The sequence below is a fragment of the Lactuca virosa genome, chromosome 4, assembly GCF_052849685.1.
Source record: "Lactuca virosa cultivar CGN04683 chromosome 4, Lactuca_virosa_CGN04683_v6, whole genome shotgun sequence".
NCBI classification, from domain to species: Eukaryota; Viridiplantae; Streptophyta; class Magnoliopsida; order Asterales; family Asteraceae; genus Lactuca; species Lactuca virosa.
In genome coordinates this window covers 39,463,751-39,486,609 of record NC_136429.1, presented here as the reverse complement: position 1 = coordinate 39,486,609, position 22,859 = coordinate 39,463,751, and the positions used below count along the sequence as shown (strand labels likewise).

General features: G+C 36.2%; 1 protein-coding gene across 1 annotated transcript; it reads left to right on the top strand.

Annotated features, from left to right (window-relative positions):
- The first annotated feature begins 8,084 nt into the window (after positions 1 to 8,084).
- LOC145104304 (RING-H2 finger protein ATL18-like) lies at positions 8,085 to 8,492 on the top strand. The gene has a single exon (XM_079041567.1). The coding sequence runs from the start codon at positions 8,085 to 8,087 to the stop codon at positions 8,490 to 8,492; it is 408 nt and encodes a 135-aa protein (XP_078897693.1).
- The last annotated feature ends 14,367 nt before the right edge of the window (positions 8,493 to 22,859 follow it).

Here is a 22,859-nt window from a genome sequence, read left to right as displayed (position 1 = left end):
AGATGCATCCTTCGGAGTGGGGACCAATCTCCATACTTTATTTCGCTCAAATTCATTGAGTTCTTCCTGCATTTCTTGTACCCAATCTGCATGATCAAGAGCAATTTTGACATTTTTAGGCTCAATTTTAGAACTAAAAGAATTAAACATGCAAAATTCCAATTTTGAAAATAATGCAGTTTGTTTCGCTTTTTGTTGATCCCGTGTAAGAACTCCTGAAGATGAGTCTCATATCACTTGAGATTATGGATGATCTTTGGTCCATTAGACATTGGAGGATAATTCTGATCATATGTAGGATCAATTTCAGCATAAACTTCTTCAAATTCCGATTGTACATTCGAGTCATTATTTTCATTCTCCCCCTGGAAGTTTGCATGAGACCAGTCATTCACAATTGGATTATCCCCCTGGACATGAATATCGGTATTGGAGTTCAAAGTGGAACTCTCCCCCTGGACTGTAGCATCAAAAGGTTCATGTTGAGGTTGATTAGGAATTGGTGGCTCTTTTTCAAGATCTTTAGTAGCATCGTCAACAATCTTAATCAATTCATCCTGGACTGTAGCATTAAAAGGTTCTTGCTGCTTCACTAAGAGACTGGTTTCGTCTTTCAACGACACTGTTCTGTTGTGGAGTGTAAGGTGACGAGAAGTTGTGAGCAATCCCTTTGCCAGTTAAGAATTCTTCAAATGCAAAAGTTTTGAATTTCGAATCGTTGTCACTATGAATTTTCCGAACAGGCTTTCGTAATTGCAGCTCAACTTTCTTGATGAAATCTATCAGCTTCGGAGTTACATATGATTTCTGTCTAAGAAAGAACACTCAGGTAAATCTAGAAAAATCATCAATAATTACCAAAATATATTTATTACCACCAATACGTTCGATGGTTAATGGACCACGAAGATCAATGTGCAATAAATCTAGTGGCTCAATGATTTTGGTATTTATGATGGTTGAGTGACTCTTCCTACTTTGTTTTCCGAGCTTACATGCTGCACATAAGTGTTCCTTTTCGAATTTCAGAAGACGTAGACCGCGAACAAGATCACCATTGACAAGCTTGTTAATATCCTTGAAATTCAGATGGGAAAGCCTTATGTGCCATAGCCAACTATCATCCGAAGATAATTTCGTAAGCAAGCAAATATATGGTTTCCCTTTGATCGGATTCAAATTCAGAGGATACATCTCTCCCTTCCTTTTAGACTTCAGAAGAACCGCCTTAGTTTTCTTCTCTATTATTTCGGAACTGTCGTCATCAAAAGACACCTTCAGACCAGTACCTACAACCAATTACAAAACACTTATCAGCTTGTATTGCAGCCCTCTACATATGCTACCTTCCGTATTGAGAATTCACAATTCGTTATCATTCCATATCATTTATCTCTCCAGTAGCGTTTTTTCCAAACTTCACTCTTCCGCCATCTTTTAAAGACTGAAATTCTCGTAATTCCTCTCTCTTTCCTGTCATGTGACGAGAACAGCCGTTATCGATGTACCATTCGGAGTCATACTGTTCATCATGCATAACCTGCAAAATTTAAAGTGTTTTAGGAACCCAAACCTTCTTGGGTCCTTGTGAGGATTTATTTTGTACAGGAAAAATCTTAGTTTTATCAACCCAAAACGATTTTCTTTTCAAAGACCGATTCATCCCTTTTTCCAATTTGAAAACTTCAACTTTGTTATCACAAAGATTAATTTTAACAAAATTAGATTTTTGTTGAATATTTTCCTTGATTTTGGGTGCCATTCTTTTTTAAAATTCTTTTTCTTCCTTTTTCAAATTTACTTCGTACTCTTTGAGAGAAATCTCTGGTTCCGAAGCAATTTTGTTTTTGCCCTTAAGATCTTATGATTTGGTAAGAGGTTTTGAAAACCGTGGTTTTGAAAGCTGTGGTTTTGAAAACTGAGGATTTGAAGAACTTGATTTCGGAATTTCAGACTTTTGTGAACAACCTTGATTTGAAGAAAAACTTGATTTTTGTTTCGAAATTTGAGATGAATTCACTTTATTAGAAGATCGTACTAAGTTAACAGAACTTTGATTGGAATTCATATTTTTCCAGAAACGCTTTCTTTCTTTCAGATTCTTCCTATATCTAGCATTCAACTGCCTTTTCTTTGCAATAGTTTCTTCAGCCGATTTATGAATGTTAGATTTCAGTTTTTCCGTTCGGTTTGGCTTTTCAATTTGTTCCGAAGAGGTTTCACTTGAAACAAATTTTGTGCCACTTTTCCCTGCCTTATCGTAATAAAGGTCCACACGATTCAACGATTATGAAACATATTTCCCTTTTGTTTTCCAAGAGGTCATTTCTGAAAGACCTTTTGTTTCATCTGCGTTGTCTATTGGCTTGGACCAGAAGAATTTATCACAACCATTCACATTATCATTATTAACTAAGGACGTTAGTTCAGATGTATCACTTTTGTTCAATCCTGTTTTACAAAAACTTGATTCGGAACTGTTTGTACTTTCGGAAAAAACTGTTGCCTTTTCTTTTAAAACATTTGAACCTTTATTTTCAACAATTCGAACAAATTCGATTGAGTTTTCTGAAATCAAATTTTTCTTTGGTTCATCATAATTTTCTACAAACACAGAACAATCAATATCATCCTCTACATAAATTTCACTCATTTCACTTTCATCGAATTCAGAAATATTCTCATGATCAAGAGTATTTTTCGAATTCAACTTCTTGCATAATAAGTCATACTTATGCATAGAAGTTAATTTGATTTCTTCTTTATCCTTATCATTTAACATTTCTTTCAACATATTTTTGTGTTCTTTGGACTGAATGTATTCTTCAATTTTCTCAAGTCCAACCCTGTATGAATCAGAAACGTCATTTGAAGAAACAATAAATTCGCACTTATAGCAATTAGCATCGATTTCATCCTCTTTCAATTCAAGAAAGGGTAAAAACATTTTATGCAAAGCTTTCCCTATTTCACAATCTAAATGCAATTGAGTAATATTAAAATATAAACGCTTAGCAATTAAACAAAAAATATTCATCTGTTTCAAAAGTGCAAGACTATCTCTTTTAAGATAAATAATATCATCACATGATCTAGTAAGCTCTACTTCCAATGCCTCTATTCTTAATCTTCTCTCTTCAATTTTAAATGTTACCCTGTTAAGTTGATCAATCAGATTAGAATTACTGAGACGAATTCGTTTTAAACTATCACTAAAATTAGAAATAGTATATCGTAAGTCATCTAATTCTGAATCATAACGAGACGAAGAAATAATAGTATATCGTAAGTCATCTAATTCTGAATCATAACGGGACGAAGAAATATTAAGAGATTTGATAATAGAATGTACTTTGTCAACCACCTTCTCATACTCTTCACTTTCTCCGAGACTGTCTTCGCAACAAATCAGCTCTCTGAAGCCTTTTCGCCATCGGTTGCGTATCCCCTTGGTACCGAAACACCATTCTGAACCATCAAGCACTTGCCTTTATATCCTTGTTTCTCTGAATTCACAACAAAGCACCCACCATGGGTAGGCTTCCTAAGCACTTGCCCAAAACAACCCTGAAATCATCCATTGGGGCAATGGTAAAAGTTAGATCAGCTGTCCAATTATCAATACGTACCTTAACCGTAGATGTCCATAAAATTTTCTTAGCCCCCGAGTTGACAGCTTTGATTGTGCCACTTCCTGGAAGACAACAGATGCCAAGTCTTTCTACCTATTTTCCATCCAGGAAGTTATGGGATCCTTTGGTGTCCACAAGCGCTACCGAATCCTTCCCGTTCATCAACACATCCCCAAATCGAAATTCTTTCTCTTCGTCTGCCTCTTTCGATATGAGCTTTGTCAAAGTTGTAAGCTGCCTTATTGCGCCCAACTCTTCTTGCGTTTTTGTCTCGCCCTAGCCCTTGTCCACCATATCAGCCACCAATGCATTCATAGCTTTCCGATTGGGGCATTCTCATGTCCAGTGAGGTCCATCACAAATGAAACATGGCTTGCTGTGAGCTTTCAGGGGGGGGGGGGGGTCGCACCTGAATTGATTGTCGAACTTTTGTCTATCCGTCCGTCATTCTTTAAACTTTCTTAGGGAATTCTTATCTCCTCCTGTCTTTGCAGCAGGGGGTTTCTTTGTGGGGGTTTATAATCTAATAGTGATTCCGCCATCTATATCGCTTCATCCAAGGTCTGAACATTCCTCCGATTTAGCTCAGCTTTAGCCCAATCACGTAACCCATCTTTAAAGAACAAGGCGTCCCTATCCGAAAAAACTTTGATTTCCATCATAATCGTAGTGAACTATTTGATGTATTCGGCAATAGAGCCTCCTTGGCGTAACCGTCTCAGTTTCCCCATAGCTTCTTCAGTGGCATTGTGTGGGACAAAATGTTTCCTTAGCTCCATTTTAAACTGATCCCAAGTATCGATGGTGTAGGTTCCCTTCTCCCGTTCGGTGTACTTCCTCCTCCACCAAAGTTAGGCATACTCACGCAGAAATGTTCGGGCATTCCCTATCTTTGCGGCATCATCAAGTACACCACTCGCATCAAAGTATTTCTCCAATCCGAACAGGAAATTTTCAACCATGGAAGCATTTCGAGTGCCATTATACACGTTAGGTGTGGTGATCTTGATGTTAGGACTAGCACAATGGCTTCCGAGTTTCCCCATCATCAAGGGTCGTCCCTTGGCTTCTCGCTTCAATACTTTCATCTCTTCTCTGATAGCATGGACTTCATCTCCCACAGACTTCTTGTGGGCCAACAACTCTTCGGAAATGGTTCCGAGTTCCTGTTTGAACTCGATAGTCACATCGTTGATCATAATCTTGGTAGCTTGTGTCATCCCAGCATTCTCTACGGTCAGCTCCTCGATCTTCTCATACATATCAATGATCTGAACCTACATGCCTTCGATGAGAGACTCAAGGCCAGCAACACGGGTCTCAACAAATTCGACAGAGCTGCTGGACGGAATACGGGAGGACTGTATTTGCTTCGAGATTTGGACCTCTCGGTCTTCGTCTTCTCAGCTTCCCTTCCTCGTTCATCAAGGTTGTCGGGGGCAGTGTTGTAAAACTCGCCGAGTTGGCCGATTACTCCTCTGAGTACTCGCTACTCGGCACCTTACCGAGGCGAGTTGCAAAATCCCGAGTACTCCCCGATCGGCCCCTTACTGAACTGAACAATATTGTAAAACCCGGTCAACTCGGTGATTAATATGTATAATATAATTAATGATTTATTATTTAACACACTTACATGTGATTATTACTACATATATATCTTAAATTTTCAGTAATTATTCATGAAGTGAGACTATGTGTTTTTCATTTTTTGTGTATTCACATGTATCTAATTTTGTTATATATTTCTATCAACTTATGATTTTGACATATATAATGTCCCTAAAAATATTTCTACATGAATTACCGAATCCGAGTACTCCCCGAGTACTCCCGGGTACTCCCGAGTACTCGCTACTCGGTAGTCGGCCCAGGTACCGAGTAACGAGTTCTACAACCTTGGTCGGGGGTAATAGCAGATTCTTCGTCTGCCATCGTGTTGCAACCTTCCACGGAGTACCTAGGATGAATACTTTGCTCTGATACCACCTGTCACGGAGTCTATTTCAAACCCGTGCGACCTTGGCAATCTTGCTATCAAAGACAGCCAAGTAATTCAGAGTTATTACGAGAGGTTGACTAGCAACACTTGCAAATCAAAAAATGTTGAGAACTTGTATTGATTGCACTATGAATTTCATGGGTACAAATAAGAGGGAGAAGAGCCCTTTTTACAGGCCTCCCTGGAATACAAACAGACATGGAACACAAAGGGACAAGCAATCTAAAGGACAGGAAATGAAAAGACACCATCTAAAAGCCAACCAGCTAGTGGACTGGGTTGGACCCAACTAAACATATCTAGACCAACTGGTTTGGACCGTAACAATATGCTTATGTGTGGTCGTGTGCAGACAAAAATGGTCTTAGAGATCTACAAATAAAAAAACAAACAATATAAAAATAATGACCATTAAGTCGTTCAAATTTTATAAAACTTACAGTTTTTTATAACATTTTTAACAACTTTTTTTAAAACTTTTACTTTTTCCGGTTTTAAAAGATTTTAGCCACTTTTTAAAAAAAAATTCACAATGTTTTTTTTTCTGGTGTGATACTTAAATAAGTACTTGAAATCTGGAAAACAAAAACCTAAGTATTATAAAAAATGTTGTAGAAAGTTTAAAAAAAATTATAATAAAAAAAATTCAAAAAAGTTGATTTTTGAATAACTCAAAATAATTAAATAGTAAATTATATAGATAAATTAGTTTCCGTATGATTAAATTTAATCATTTTTCCTAATAAATAAAATAAATAATCTACATAAATTACAATATTTAGTCATAATGATATATAAGATTTTGAATAATTAAAAAAATGAATGATAAATCATATAAAAAAAATTATTAGACACAAAACATAGGATATTACTAAATGATTTGGTTATTATCATTATCCTGTATTTGAATGCTATACGTTTTAAGTTGGTTGTTACCATTTCTAGCTTAATTGTTATCCTTTCCTTTTTTTTCTAGTTCATGGCTTTAATGGAGTGTAATGACAGATACAATATTCTCACTCATTCGATTAGATTGTTCTTTTTATTCATCATACCAAACATACCCTATGATATTATATGCATCCATAGTTGATCGGGACAAAGTTGAACGCTTAAACTGGACTGAAATCTTGTAAAAACTGGTTAAAAAGTTCTTTAATGAAGATCTCAACATGTTTAATGTGTGTTAAACATGATTTCCAGACAAGTATACCACGAAAATATTGTCTCAATAGTCAACATATGCTAGTCTTATTGGTATGTAGAGTTGAAGTAGCAGGTTACGAAGAGCTTCAGCTATACCATGTTGGCGACACAATGATACTCACCTTGAGGACTTGATTTTGAAAGAGTGGATTGTCTTCTAATTAAGGGACCAGGAGACCAAGTTCTCAACTAATAATACACGAAGCATGTATATGCATATATCATATACATAGAAAAAAAATGAAATTATAATGCTATAATAAACCAATCAATGAACATGCATTGTTGTTATGACATTTAACAAATTACAAAGTGATGTAAATAACAAAAAAGATATAAGATTATAAAATTATACATTAAATGATTTGTTTATTATAACAACGTATTTTCAATCTTTTTATTAAAATAACAAAAAATCATGTTGTCAAACCTAAAAATACAGGGTGTAAGATATGCATATGCATATAGATAGTATAAAGAATATGATGTTGTAATAAACAAATCAAGAAACATACAACATAAAACATGATGAAGTGGTAGCAAGGTTAAGCCTTAGGTTTTAATATGCATAACATTTTTCAAAATGTAACTTAAGGGACAATTGCAATCACATAATTATAGATTTATGTCAAATATAAAAAGTTTTTAAAAGAATTATATCAATACATAATAACAAGAAGTCATCAAAAAACTCAATGATTTCGTTACTAGTTAGAGAAAGAGGAAAAAAATGATTTGCTTATTATAAAAAGTTTGGTGCGATTCTTAGAACCTTGTATATAATTAATTACATGTGACGTAAAATAACGAAAATTTAAGATTATATATTATAATAGCGTATTCTCAATCAGTCAATCTTATAAAAAATATCATGGACCCCCATTTTGACATGTTTCCGATCTTATGAAGATAACCTAATATTTTATGCATCTATTGATCATGCTGCACCATATTGACTTGTCTATGTTGGACCCAGATTCGACTTGACTATCTATCGTGCGAGATTAGAGTAACACGAGGCAAATTGCTACTTGCTGCATGCCACCCACAATTAATTTATATATTATATTGCACACAATAATTTTTATTTTTTTATTTTTTCGGGAAAGAACGTGTTTATATCTCTATATAACTCAAAATAAAACTTGCAGTTTCCTGAATCATTAACTGGATAAGAGCATAGATTACCTATACACCAGCCTTAGGCTCTTATCCATCATTCTCACTCTCTTTTTCAAGCAACTATGTCAGTTTACATTCTATCGTATGTTAACCGTTTGATACGGGCTATTGATTTCTTGATCAACCATGTCTTATTCCACCACCGTATGTTCCACCTGCCGGAAAAATTTGATTGGATATCATATAGTGGTGGAGCACTTCTAAACGAAGAGGTAGAATGTGCCATTTGCTTGAGCAAGATTGAGGATGACGATGAGATTAGAGAATTAAGGTGTGATCATCTCTTTCACAGAAACTGCTTAGATACGTGGCTCTCATATGGACATACAACCTGCCCCTTATGCCGCCATAATCTAGTAGTGCCACCCAAGATTGAAGAGGCTTGTGAAATCCGCAGCCAGGAAGTGTTGTTTTTGGATCTTTGTGAAACGGCTCCAAGTAATGATGAGAGTAGATGGTGGCTGAGATAATGATTAACATTATTTTTCCAATTTTTTAGATTTCTTTTGGCACCATTGCTTCTTGTAAAGTACTGATCATGCAGTGACAGTGTAGATAATAAGTTACCGAGTTCCTTGTTGAGCTTGGTTGTCTTGCAACATTAACCTCTTCGTGTTTGGTATATCAATCACGAGATTGCATTTGGTACCTTGGGTTAATCTTTAATCCGATAATCCGTGGTCTTGAATGTGCATTTGGTGTTCATCGAGTTCTGATTATCGTCTTACTGTGTAACTATTTGTCCATGTTAATTAACAGCAATTATTAAAAAAAATCCCATGTTAATTAATGACAAAATTTGAACACAATTTAATGTGCTTCCCCTTCCCATAAGTACTGTGCTTCTCTTTTTTTGGAAGCAGCAAATAACTTATGTACTGTGCTTCTCCGTCAATGAAAAATGGGAGGTGATATTTCCACTTGGTATTTTTATTTATCCACTTTATAAAATTTACTTTTTCCTCTTTTTGCTCTTTAAATATCAGTCATTAAAACCCGATCTCCAAACTTAGATTTCATCCTTATTATTTTGTCTCTGTTTTTAATTTTGATTTTACGCACTTAATTTGGAAAGCAAATTCCTTTGATTTTGGTTTGACAAGGACCCTTAATTGCTTTTATATTTTACTTTTACTTTTATTTTTTGTTTTACTTTAATTTTGATTTTTTATATATTATTAAAATAAAGCATATATAAATAACATCAATATTTAAATTTTTTAAACAAAAATTAAATAAAAATCATATAGGTATGATACCTAAATTGTACGGACATAGTATTATCGGAATCAATTAAAGATTTTTGTTTGATTTATTAAATGTCATACCTTACACTACTAAAAAGAATTAATTTTTTATTAGTGTTGTAATCTAAACTACTATCACGGTCACAAAGAAAATAACCGTCATGGAACATAATGAAATAGCAATTGTCATGGTGTAATAGTAACGGTAAATAAACATTCACCCTACTCAGGTAAGATATTGCTCAACAAAGATATTCAAACAGATGCATATTACAAAAATGTTAAAATAAACAATATATCGAGATAACCGTTATTTTAAATCGCGGTCCGTAACCGCTATGTTATTTGTAAAAAAAGTTTTAGCTTATGATACACACACTTAATAAACCAAACAAAAAATATTTAACAGATTATGATAATAATAATTTTTATTTAATTTTTGCCTTAAGTATTTAAATATTATATATATATTACTTTAATAATATATATATATATATATATATATATATAAGAAAATCATAATTGAAATAATAATAAAAAATAAGAATAAAAGCGAAATTATAAAATAAAACCAATTAAGGGTTTTTGTTAGGAAACCAAAATCAAGATCGTGAGTTTCGAAATACAATGCATAAAAATCAAATTAAAAAACAGCAAACAAAATCATAATAAGGGGCGGTGAGTAAGGGCATAAAAGGAAAAAGAATATTTTATTAAGTGGATGGATAAAAAACCAAGTGAAAATATTATTACCCATGAAAAATATTAATATTTTAAAACATGTATAACTACAGATGATTTTTAACGGATGACATAATATTAATGGATTGATATCTAAGTATAGTTAATTAAAGGATAAAACAAGATTTACATAATTAATTGAAAAGGATTGGTGTACTGGATTGCAAGATGTAGCAACAGATTATACAGTTTACAAATTAATCTACAATGAATATTTAATTTATCATACATAGAATTGACATAGATATGTATTTCGTTTCAATGCAATATGTTTTAAAGCTAACGATATCCACAATTCATTTAACTATATAGAGTTTAATGTAATATGTTTTAAAACTAACGATATCCACAATTCATTTAACTCTATAGAGTTGAATGGATTGTCAAATCATCCATTAAATATCTATACACGAACACACATAACTCATTAAACATTTATTCAATCATAAATACCACATTATTTATTGTACTGAACCATTCAACGTTCATTCAATTCTATTCAATCAGAATCATAATCAATAATCATTATATGTTCAACTATTATATTACTTGCATTGTTAATGCTCCTCTACTACCTCATGCGATGTGGGAAATTTATATATGTATAACAAGCAAGACATAATATATTATTACTACAAATTATTATGTATAAAAGTGTAATTCGGCTGGTACAAATATTTACATATGTTACAATTACATAACAGATATGTAAAAGAATACATAAAAAACATTTTTGAACCAAAAAATCTTAATAGTAAATGAGTAAAAAGGTTGTAAAATAAGTATTTAAGACTATGTTAGAAAAAAACATAAAAAAGAAGGTTATAAATTATTTTGGAAAATTTTTAAAAAAATTTGGACCAAAAGCATAAAACAGATTTACCATTATGAAAAATATTAAGTTTTAGAGTCATCAAAAATTAATTTTCTAAAGAAAATAAGTTTTAAAGAACATATAAAAGAAAAGTAAAAGAAAAATAAAGTTGGAAAGAATTAAAGTTTGGACTAAATTTGGAGAATAAATTAAAATTTGATAAAAATTGTAAAATAAAAACATTCGGGCAAGATTCAAAAATAAACTAAAGAATGGGTCGGGGTTGTAAAATAATAAAGTTGAGTGGAGCGGAATCAGGTCGATTCCTAGGTGGGTGGGAGGGTCGGTCGTTTCAGATCCTTTGAAGTCCAAGTTTTAAATAAACTATGTTTGGAAAACAAAAGTAAAAGAAAGTTAAAGGCGAAAAAAATGTAAAATAAGATTGGACTAAACTTGGAAAATAAATTACAATTTGGCCAAATATGTAAAATAAAAACAAATTGGACCAAATTTCAAAAATAAATTAAATTTTGGGCGAAGGTTGTTGTAACGCTCGGTTTCATGTATGAGTTTCAATTGTGTAATCTTAAGAAAATTTGGTTGGCCACGACGTGGGCATGCAATATCTACAACGTGGTGACGGTAGATGTGCACAACCCTAATTTCTAGACATAAGGCCCCATATAAAGGAAGTTATGACTAGGGTTTCCTCCACCCTCAGCCTCCATCACCTCCAAAAGTATTCCTAATCAACCCTAACCTCTTTTCAAACTTGGAGCTCATTTTGGTGTTTTTGGTGCACTTAAGGAAGAAGAAGAAGGTTTTAGTGCAAGTATCAAGCAAGCAACTCCTCTCCATCTTTGGAATCACTCTATGGACCATTTGTAAGACTTCAAGACTTAATATTTTTGGTTCCTTCTAAGTAAATCTTGGATTCTATGCATATTTTGGTTCATAGTTGTGACTTGAATGGTTAAATGGGATAAATTTTGCAACTTTATGACTCATTAAGTTTCCTTGAGCTTAATACCTTCTGAATCTAGAAGTTGGTTGAGATTTTAGAGTCTTGCATGTGGTTTAGGTCATTTTTCTCATATTTTGACCTAGTTGAGGTGAAGGACATGCATGGGTCATGCATACCCATAAAGTTCAGATTTTTATGGACCATTAAGGTCCTAAGAAGCATCCTGGAAAGTTAGATATGAAGGCTTAACGCAATAAGAGCTTAGTCCATTAAGTTGTCATTTTGCAATTGCCACAACGTGGTGGCTGGTCCGGTCGCGACTGTTTTATCGTGAAGCTGACACTACTTGGCCAACGAGTAGCCATGACGTGGAGGTCAACTGGGGTTGACTTTGACCTATTTCACTTTAGTAATATTGCTAGTTTTAGAAGGTAGACCAAGGGTTTATCTTGTATGATTCACTATGAGGTGTGTAGCACCTGTTTTTCGACTACGTGAGCTTATTAGTTGTCGACTGTGTTTGTGAGATGAGTTTTCTCACTATACTATGTAGGATGCTAGATTGTCTCTATGACTCTTGCATGTATGTTGGGCGGGACTCGTGATGTGGGCGGGGTTCGTGATGTGGGGAGGCATGTGATGTGGGTGGGGCATGTGATGTGGGCAGGGTCTAGTATGAGGGCAGGGTCCGCTAGTTGTATGGGCGGGGCCCGATTTCATGTATGGTATGTGGTATTTTAGGGAACTCACTAAGCTTTGTGCTTACGATTTTATGTGTAAATGTTCCAGGTACTTCTGGTTCCAAGGGAATGGCCTGACTTGATCGTATGGCATCCCCCATAGATTTATTCCGCACTATCTAATTGATTTACTTTGATGTTTGAGAATACTTTATACATTGGTTGGCTTTGAAAAAATGATTGTATGGTTTTTGGTGGTTTTAAAGATGAAAATTTTTTACTTAGTATATTTGGCACGTTACAAGTTGGTATCAGAATCTTGGTTTGAGGGGTTCAGACAAACTTTCGGGTGTGTCTGGACTCAAACTGAGGATAAATAAATAGTTTTCTAAAAAAAAGAGTTTTATAAAGAAAGAGGTATGATGCATGCAATCAGCCAATCTCAAGTAAGTGATTCCCAAAATACTCATACATGAATGTTATGCTTTAGTATGATATTATGTGAGTATCATGCTAGGATATGGCTAAGGATCTATTCAGAATTTCATGATGAATATGCCTGATAGGAGAGATGCCTTTATACATCTGTTATGTGTGGATTGTATAGTTGCTTTAGGGTTTTGCTGATACTGGAAAGTGCAACGTACCATTTTCACAACCAAAAATTTTCATTTTTAGTAAGGTAAAACTTTTCAATTTATTAATCCATTATTTAAGAAAACTATTTGTTCCAAATTACATTTATTAAAGTTAGAGTATCATAGAAAACGCAGAATCTTCAATGTTGTTGGTGAGTGTGTATAGTCTCGCCTTCGCCTTCTCGCAATCACCGATGATACCTGAAACTATAAACATTTGGGTAAGCATAAAGCTTAGTGAGTTCCCCCAAAATACCACCACATACACATAACAAACTACAGCATGCATACAGAGCCTTCAGCCTAACTGGAACGACGGGTCGGCCTACAGACTATCTAGACCATTCATAGAATAATAGGGTTTGTTGGCATATCGCATCAACCCAAACGCTCCTCCCGAGCCTCCATGCCTTCGGCTTACAGTCGGCCTACACAGTGTATCTTGGCCTATAGCACAAAGCAGGACCACCTCAACCCACCACCACCATATGTTAACATATAACAAAAAAGGATCAAGCGGGCATATAAAACAGGCAAACAATAATCATACAGCCTACTTTCGCCTACTAATCCTCTCATAGAACACAGTCCCACTACCAGCTAACCTCCATGAAATGCATAACCATAAGTAGCCAGAGCTAAGATAGCCACCCAAACAGATGATCCTACTCTAGAGCCACAACCAAACAAGGAACAGGCAAGAGAGCCTAGATCAAGAGTTCTCATGCTATCCTACATAACCACAAACAGTCCCTAGGTCACTCCACCAGATGATAACCAATAAGTACAGATAACATACAAATCCATCAATGCATTGTAGCATAGCAACATCCTACATAATAGGATATCAGTCTAACAGATCACTACAGCATAACAACATCCTCAATACCAGAATACATATCCAACGATCACTACAGCCTATCAACATACTCGATACTAGAGTAAAAATCTAACTGATCACTACAGCATCGTGTCATACCAAGTAGCAACAATATAAGAAATGTCTGGCCATATATAATCAGAGGTGAGATAGCCACCCAGACAGATGATCCTACTCTAGAACCATAACCAAACAAGGAACAAGTAAGAGAGCCTAGATCAAGAGTCCTCAGTCTATCGTACATGACTATACAGAGTCCCTATGGCATCCTTCTACTAACAGATAACCGAAAACTAGTGGGTCGGCATTGGTGCCTTCGACCCATGGTACAATGAGGTGAAACTCACCTGAAATGAAGAAACCCGAGAATACCACGATCTGTTCCCTACTATACTGCTTGCTCCCGCAGATCCACTAACATCAAAACCATATAAAATCTTGTTCACCAATCCAAACCCTCAAGTTTGAGTGTTTGACCTAAAGTCAAATATAATTTATCCATAGAGTTTGGGATTGTGGTCCCATTATTTGGGTATATGGAGTATGAGCTACTTTAACCCCTTTTAGTTATCCTTTCAGTCGCTTTGAGGTGTTTAGAAGCATAAAAATGTAGTCTTAATCATATCTTCCCTTCCATGCATGTTTTGAGGTCTTAATGGGTTAAGTGGTTGAGGTTTTTGATGTTAAGACCTTTTTAGCCATGCAAGACCATAAAGTTTGAAACTTTATGGTCAAAAACGTTATTTGGGACTTGGATATGTATTTGGACGTGTTAAGTCGGAGTAATAAGCTCTAAATCGGTTAAGATGGAAGCTATTGCATACGATGGGCGTACCGAAGGGTACGCTGAGTATACGCAGATCTGGCCCCGATGCCTCGAACCTCAAGTACACCCCGCGTACCTCCGGAGTATGCCCCGCATACGAAGCTTGAGTCGACTCGGCTGTGTTGACTCGAGTAACTTGTGGATTTTGACCAGTTTTGACCAAGGGTATTTTGGGAAAATATTATTAATTTAGAATGGAAATGTTTTGGCATTTAGGATTGGGTTGATCAGGTTGTCGGAGTTGGGAGCTATTTAGACTGCATTCAGACTGTGAGGTGAGTTTTTCTCACTGGACTTACGGGTCGAAGGCACCCAGGTCGGCCCATTGAATTGATATCCTAGTTTTACTGTATGTTGTTATGCTATAGTTAGATCTATATCATGGTATATAGGATGTTGGTATGCTGTAGTGATCTATTAGATATGTATCCTGGTATATAGGATGTTGCTATGCGATAATCATCTGTTAAATCTGTATGACTACATGTATATGCTAGTTATTGATTGTTATGGTATATGTTGATATGTGATGGTATACCAGGTTAAGGCGGTCCTGCTTTGTCCTGAACGCCAAGATACCCAAGGCGGTCCGGATAGACTGAAGACTTGCGAGGCGGACCAGTCAGGCCGAAGGCCCAGAGAGCGGTCCAGATGGGCCGAAGGCCCAGTGAGGTGGTCCAGTCCTGTTGAAGGCTCTGTATGCATGTTGTTGTTGGTTATGTTTATGTGGTGGTGCTTTGGGGAAACTCATTAAGTGGTGGCTTACAGTTTTAGTTTTGTTTCAGGTACTTCTGAGGATCGTGGCAAGGTGAAGGCGTGATCGTACACATCCTTGGTTTATGTTGATTGGATCTTGGGAGACTCTGATTTTTAATAATGTTTTGAAAACAATGGTTATGTAAACACTTCTTTATAGAAATGGGTTGTTTTGAAAAGTTTAAATTTATTGTGATTTTTGAGACGTTACAAGTTAGTATCAAAGCCTTGGTTTGAGCGAATTGGAGGAACATCCGTGTAAATCCAATCTCAAACTAAGGAACTATAAAAGTTTTAAAAATGATTTTCAAAATTGTTTTCAAAAATAATCAAGAAAGGATGTGATGTTTTCACACCCCCAAACCAGAACGGCGGAAACGTTCGGGGGCGGATGACGTCGCGTACAGTATCATAACAATTGAATAATAGTAATCAAAGAAACACAACCATCATATTGAAAATATATAATTTACATTTTTGTTTAAAACATTGTTTGCTTGACATCAAATTTATAACAAAAACTAAGACGTGATGCTACTAAGCTCCGTCTTCGTGACACCTACGAGGGTACCTGTCTACTAATTTCCTGAGAATACAAGTGGTTTGGAAAAGTGTCAACATTTAAGTTGGTGACTTCATAAGCATTTCGTATATAAAAAGTATGTTCTTTGTTCCTTGAAAACGTAAGTGTGTTCATCCAGAAAATCCTATATTTTCTGTTGTAAATGTATCATAGTCTTAATACCTTAAGACCAAAACGTATAAGTTTCTTATGCTTATAATATGTAATTCGAAGTTCTAATTCATGTAAGTGATGTGACCCATACCGCTTCCCCCTATGATGAATTAGAGTATACAAGTTATATATAATCAAGATCGAACAGACAGTCGATTGAGTGACTCTACCCTAAGTCCTCAACCAAACAAGGAACATGAAGTAAGGTAGAAACACACATTCAAATGCCTATAGGATTTTTATTATTTATAATCCTAACGTATACGCCAATTAATCATAGAGTAAACAATAATAGTCCTTTTAGAAATGTAAGTTGCATTGTACTAGGAAAATAGTATATTGTAGTTGTCTTAGTATGTAATACCCTTTAAATGTATGTTTCTAGAAATGTAACTCGTATTGTACTGAGAAGTCATGTAAAGTAGTTTAATTTTGATGTAAAACTATTTGAAAGTATGTTTGCCCCATAAACCAAATGTAAAGTTAATGCTTAATGAAACTGTCTGAAAATATATTACTCCGTAAATGTGTCATTGTTTTCTTTACGTGAGTTCTTATAACCATACTGTGACCTAAGATGGCCTGAACATGACATTCTTCAGGTGTCGGAAACGTTAACGATATTTGTCACCCCAGGTCTGCCGGCCTAAATATAGCTAACAGTTGAGGTGCGGGATTTTCAGTCCCGTATAGATCTGTACAGAAATATCTCACTCTCCCTACAAGAGACTTTGGTTATAAGCCAGGACTTTTGATGGCACTTAAATAAGTACTTGAAGACGTCTCACAAATTACTTCAACGAGTTTACGAGTAATGAACTAAAAACCCTTTTAGTCAATGAAATGTAATACTCTTTAGTAACTGAAAACCCTTTCTAAGTGTATAATATTTGTAAAATGAACCATAAATTATACCTATTATAGTTTATACTGTATATTCAGCTGAAATGAAAAATCGTTGTGTTTTAACATGTTTTGTAAATGTTTTTAAATTTGGTAGTAACGTTATTTCGCATATTTAGTAATTTCACGTAAAAATACATATAAACGGTAAGAAAACATAATAAGCGATCTATATTTTTAAACACAAGATTTCTTGTGTTTTACTTGTATTCCCCCCTAAAACAATTGAAAAATCGTGAAAACGTAGGGGTATGAACTCACCTCGGGTGTGTTTTTGGTTATGTACGATGTGGTTGCGATGATCCTCGGGTTAGAACACGTAAAATTTCCGAAATCCTAATAATATTTAAACACATAATATTGTGTTTAAATTAGTTGAAATAACAATTAAAGTGTTGTATATAAAACACTAGATTAATAAAGGATGCTTACTTTAAATCCTTAAGAAAAGTTTGAAGAACTGCTTTCTGGGATAAAGTTTGAAGATGTTCTTTGGGGATGTATGAAGGTTGAGAGAAATGAGATGAATAAGTTTCACTGGGAGGTGTTGAATGAATCTAAATTTCGTGATTATGTATAAAAGGAATAGATGGAATGAAGTGATGTTTACCTAGGTTAGTGTGACTTATCATCTTGGAAAGAGTATCAACCGCCCAAGTGGCTAAATATCTAGATATTTTAAGGTGGATTGCGGCCATAAAGAGGATGATTTCGGTCTAGGCATGACCGAAATCATCTTATGTTCACTCAAAATGTTGATTTCGGTCTTGGTATCTTTAAATAAAGGGATTTCGGCCTTGGTTCCACTCATTAAGGGGTTTTCGGCCTTAGTGGTTTGGTCTAGGGGTGTTTTCGGTTCTAGCTTCCTAAAAGCAATTGATTTCGGTTCCTAAAGTATTCCAAGATTCCCTCAACCGAAATCCTTACAGTAGTTTACAATTTCATGCTTTTAGACTTGTTATTTTGACTAGTTTTGACTTGTATTAACTTATTTCAACATGGGCTTTCAACATACATATATATATATATATATATATATATATATATATATATATATATATATATATATATAACTTGTACAATCATGGTTTTTAAATTTATATATATATATATATATATATATATATATATATATATATATATATATATATAAACATATATAAACATGCTTTCATATCTAATGGTGATCTAGTGTAACTAGGTTACAATGTGGTTTTACCTATCCAACACATCTTTTGACTCTGCTTGATTCCAACTTTGCCAGTTGTCACAGATGTGTACGATCAGCCGAAGCCAGTAAGTATACCCAAGTTACCACACTCTTATTTGATGTAATGTTACGAACATCATGCTAGTGATAGGTTAGGGATCGTTAGGGGTTGCATGATAGAACTGTCTGATAGCCTAGGGTTTCTTCCTTGTATGAAATTTACATCATTACTGTAGTTGCTTAGTGTATGCATCATAGTTGTACATAACTATGATTCTATAGCCTGAGAATGTTTGGTTTAGCTTTATTTCATGTTCTTGTTTGATGAAGGGCTTACGGTAGAATCAGGTATCCGATTGTCTATAGGATCTAGTGGTATGTATCATTAGCATACATGAGTGTTGTAGGGTTGGTGGAAGTTTCACGGATGAGTTATAAGGGATCAGTCGGCCAGTTGGGGAATGTCTAGCCTTTCTCTCAGAAGTGAGAATAGGATGTATGTGTATCCATGTGTGTGCTATTAGGGTTGTTGTGATGATCTTCTGATACAAATACGAGTAGGTGCGGAAGGTAGTATGGGCCCATACTATTGGAAGCACATGACCCGTACACGTAACAGGGAAGTCACAACCCCTAGCATCTTGTTGTGGATTGGTTCCTATTGTATCATATGAGTCTCATCTGATATCTTTCTGGTTTATTTTCAGTGTGGTGGTTACGGGGCGATTTGAGTCAGGATCCGGATCCGGATCAGGAGCAGGAACGAGTGGCCAGGATCGGCCAAGGTTGATTGAGGATCAGGTTCGGGAGATAATTCATGCTGAGGTTGTTTCTATTTTCCAGCGACTGATACTAGAGTTGTTTGGTTCTATCAAGACCGTCATGATGAAGTTCTTTGATGACCGATTCGCAACACTCTATGAGGTTGCTGCTGCTGCAGCTACCGCAGCCATCTCTGTTGTAGGGATTGGCGGGGGGAAGCCTTCTAGTACCAGGACTTCGAAAATATGAAGCCTTGGTGTTTTACGAGGTTCAGGATCCGATCATTGCCATGAGGTGGCTGTCTGACGTTGAGGGAGCAGAGGCAGAGGGGCCGCACTTGTGGCGAAGCGGTTTAAGGCCGCTGACGTGAGATCTTGGAGTCAGAGGGGCCGAACTTGTGGCAAGTACGGCAAGGTTCATGAGGGTCCTTGTCGATCTACTTCAGGATGCCACAAATGTAGCAAGGAGGGGCACTTTGTGAGGGATTGTCACCATCCGGCTCAGTACCGAGCACCAGGATTTGCTACCATTGTGATCAGGTTGCCCATGTAAAGGTCAACTGTCTATTGCTCGCCGCCAAACCGAAGCAGGCCCCGGCGCCAGCCACTCTGAGGATCACCGATGGGTGCCAGGGTAGGGCGGAGCCCTCGAGGGCTCGAGGTCGTGCTTTTCAGCTCACTGTTGAGGAGGCCAGGACAGCGCCAGACATCGTCACTGGTATGTTTCTATTTATATTTTGTTGAATTATTTATGTTATGCTTATAGTTATCATTCTGTTAGGTACCTTCCTAGTGATCTCTTTGCCTGCTCTTGCGCTTTTTGACTCTAGTGCGAGTTGGTCTTTTGTATCCCAGACGTTCAGTAAGGGTTTGATATGCCATGGAGAGTTAGAGTGTTTGTTGTGGGTTTCTATCGCCAACGAACACGGGGTTTCTGCATCGAGGGTTTTTCAGGGTTGTATTCTAGAGATTTTTGGAGTACCTTATCCGATCGATTTGATTCTGATCCCCATGGGTGATGTGTGTGTGATAGTGGGGATGGATTGGCTGAGCAGGTTTGGTGCTATGATAGACTGCGAGGGTCCGCAGGTGGTGGTTCAAACCTCAAGTGGGGGAGAACTGGTTATCTACGGGGAGGATACCAACATTTGGTCAGCTTTTTGTTCTGCTGCCAGGGCTTAGCACTATATTCAGCATGGTTGTATAGTCTATCTTGCATATGTGATTGATACTCGGGTAGGGAGCAGACTTCTATTTCAGATGTGCCAATTTTCAGGGAGTGGAAAAGAAAGCATTTCAGGCTTGTTATCCCCTTCCATGGATTGACGACCTCTTTGATCAGTTGAAGGGTGCATCTTTGTTCTCCAGGATCGATATGAGGTCGGGTTATCATCAGGTGAGGGTGAGAGAGGAGGATGTGGAGAAGAATGCATTTCAGACTCGTTATGGTCATTACGAGTTCGTGGTAATGTCATTTGCTCACCAATACGCCTGTAGTGTTTATGGATTTGATGAATCGGGTATGCAGGCTGATGCTCGATCGATCAGTTATTTTGTTCATTGATGATATCTTGGTATATTCCAAGACCAGATAGACTAATAACTAATCGCAATGAATATTAGATGAAAATCTAGTGGTAATGATAATAGGTTTTGTCGAAGGAGAATAAATTAAGTGAACCGCTGTCTGAGTTTGGAATCACCACCTTAACAGGTGAGTGCATAGTTACTTTCATCGTACACATAGATATGAAATATTTAATATAAATTACGCTCAATGTGTGCATATTATTTGCGTTCTTGATATCTATTTTGGATGAACGATTTATACATGTTTTAAATGATTTAAACTGTATACGTATTCTATATCTACAAAAATGTTGGGAAAAACATGGGTAGATGAAATAGTTGATGTGTGATAAAATGATGAGAGGCCTCGATGTTGACGATGATCCAGTCATCTAGCAGAGTATAGATGATGACCATAGAATAGTTTATACAGTCTAGTGGAACGCTAGCAGACTCGCAACTTGTAGGTGTTTGTGAACGATGTGTTCACCGGTTTACTCCATCCTCCTCATGGTTGACTTACGGACAATTATTGTTGAGGAACCCCCTTTGCAGTAGTGTCCATCCCGATGAAAATCCTTAGGATAGGTCCCTTATGATAGATGTTTTAGGGACGTAAAGTGAGGATAACAGAAATGGGTAATCGGGTTGTTTGGTTTGATCAAATTAATAAACTTATTTATTGTGGGCTGAAAACCCTATGTGCTCACCAGGCTCCCAAGCGTGACCCACTCAGTTTCTTGTATTACAGGTAGTGCCACAAGCGCATAGTTGGATGACTTGATGAGGGATTATGGATTATAGGCCAGTAGATATAAATATATGTTGTAAGGCCTATGTTGTTCTGTTTATGCTTTTGATCTGTATCGAACATGACATCCCGAGGTTATAATATAATGAAATACATTTCTTCGGAAATGCTTTGAAAAATCTTTATCATATTTATCTTTTGGGAACAAATTCCGCAATACTTTTCTTTAAAAGGTTACTCTAGTTTTCAAAACAAAGCATAAACAAATCGGTCTTTTATGGCCGTGAAAATGGGGATGTCACAGTTGGTATCAGAGCATTAGTTTAAGCGAACTAGGAATTTGTAGGATTTCTAGACTTAAACTTAGAATGCTAAGCGATGATTGTGAGATGAGTGTCTACTATATTTTAGACACAAGCACTAGCTTATTTTAGGAAATATGCCTAATATGCTTTTATGTGCTAAATGCTTTATGTTATAGCCATAAGGAGGCCTTATGTGCTATCATTTGTTCGGATTTATGGTCTATTGCCGACCGGATCTGGAAACCTTATTTGTTCAGGATTCTAAGCATTCGACTACGATATTAGAACTAACATGTAACGTTTCGGAGTGATAAGGAGGATTTAAACGTCTATCGTGAATAAAGATCTAAATTCACGTACTTTGGTGTATATATCAAAAATGGCAAGAACCCGAAGTGGAAACGCGAATGGAAATAGAAATCAACAACCTCAACCCCAAGTTATTGAGCAAGTACCGGTGGTAGTAGCTACACCTGAGCCAATCACGATGGTCGGGGTACAAGCGATGATCCATATGATTTTGGTTCGTCAAATGGAGGAGACGAAGCGATTGCTACAAAATAGAGACGAACCTACAATTCCTATTGAACAACCCAAACTGAATGATGGACATTCGGAAGAGGGGAACTACAGTAAGACCATTGGTCAAGCTGAACAGCCAAAGGTTAGAAGGAATATCCAAGATGGAGGAAACGACGGATGTGGATGCAAGTACAAGGATTTCATGGCATCCAAACCACCGTGTCTTTCTGGAAGCCCAACACCGGTGGAAGTTATGGATTGGATCTCCGAGATGGAGACAATGTTTGAGATTTGCGACTGTAGCAAAAGACAGAAGACCGCTCATGTGGTTCCCCTGTTAAAATCTAGAGTACTAAGCTAGTGGAAGCTACTAGCTGATTCGATGCCCAAAGGAGGAGCTAGAAAAATATCGTGGGAATATTTCCTTGTGCAGCTGAAAATACAGTACTGCTCTGAGCAGGATCTTCTGGAAATCAACAATGAGTTTCAAAATCTGAAGAAGGGGAGAATGAGTGTCATTGAGTATGCTGCAAG

Coding starts and splice junctions, on each gene's coding strand:
- LOC145104304 (XM_079041567.1), top strand. CDS start 8,085: ATGTCAGTTTACATTCTATCGTATGTTAACCGTTTGATACGGGCTATT.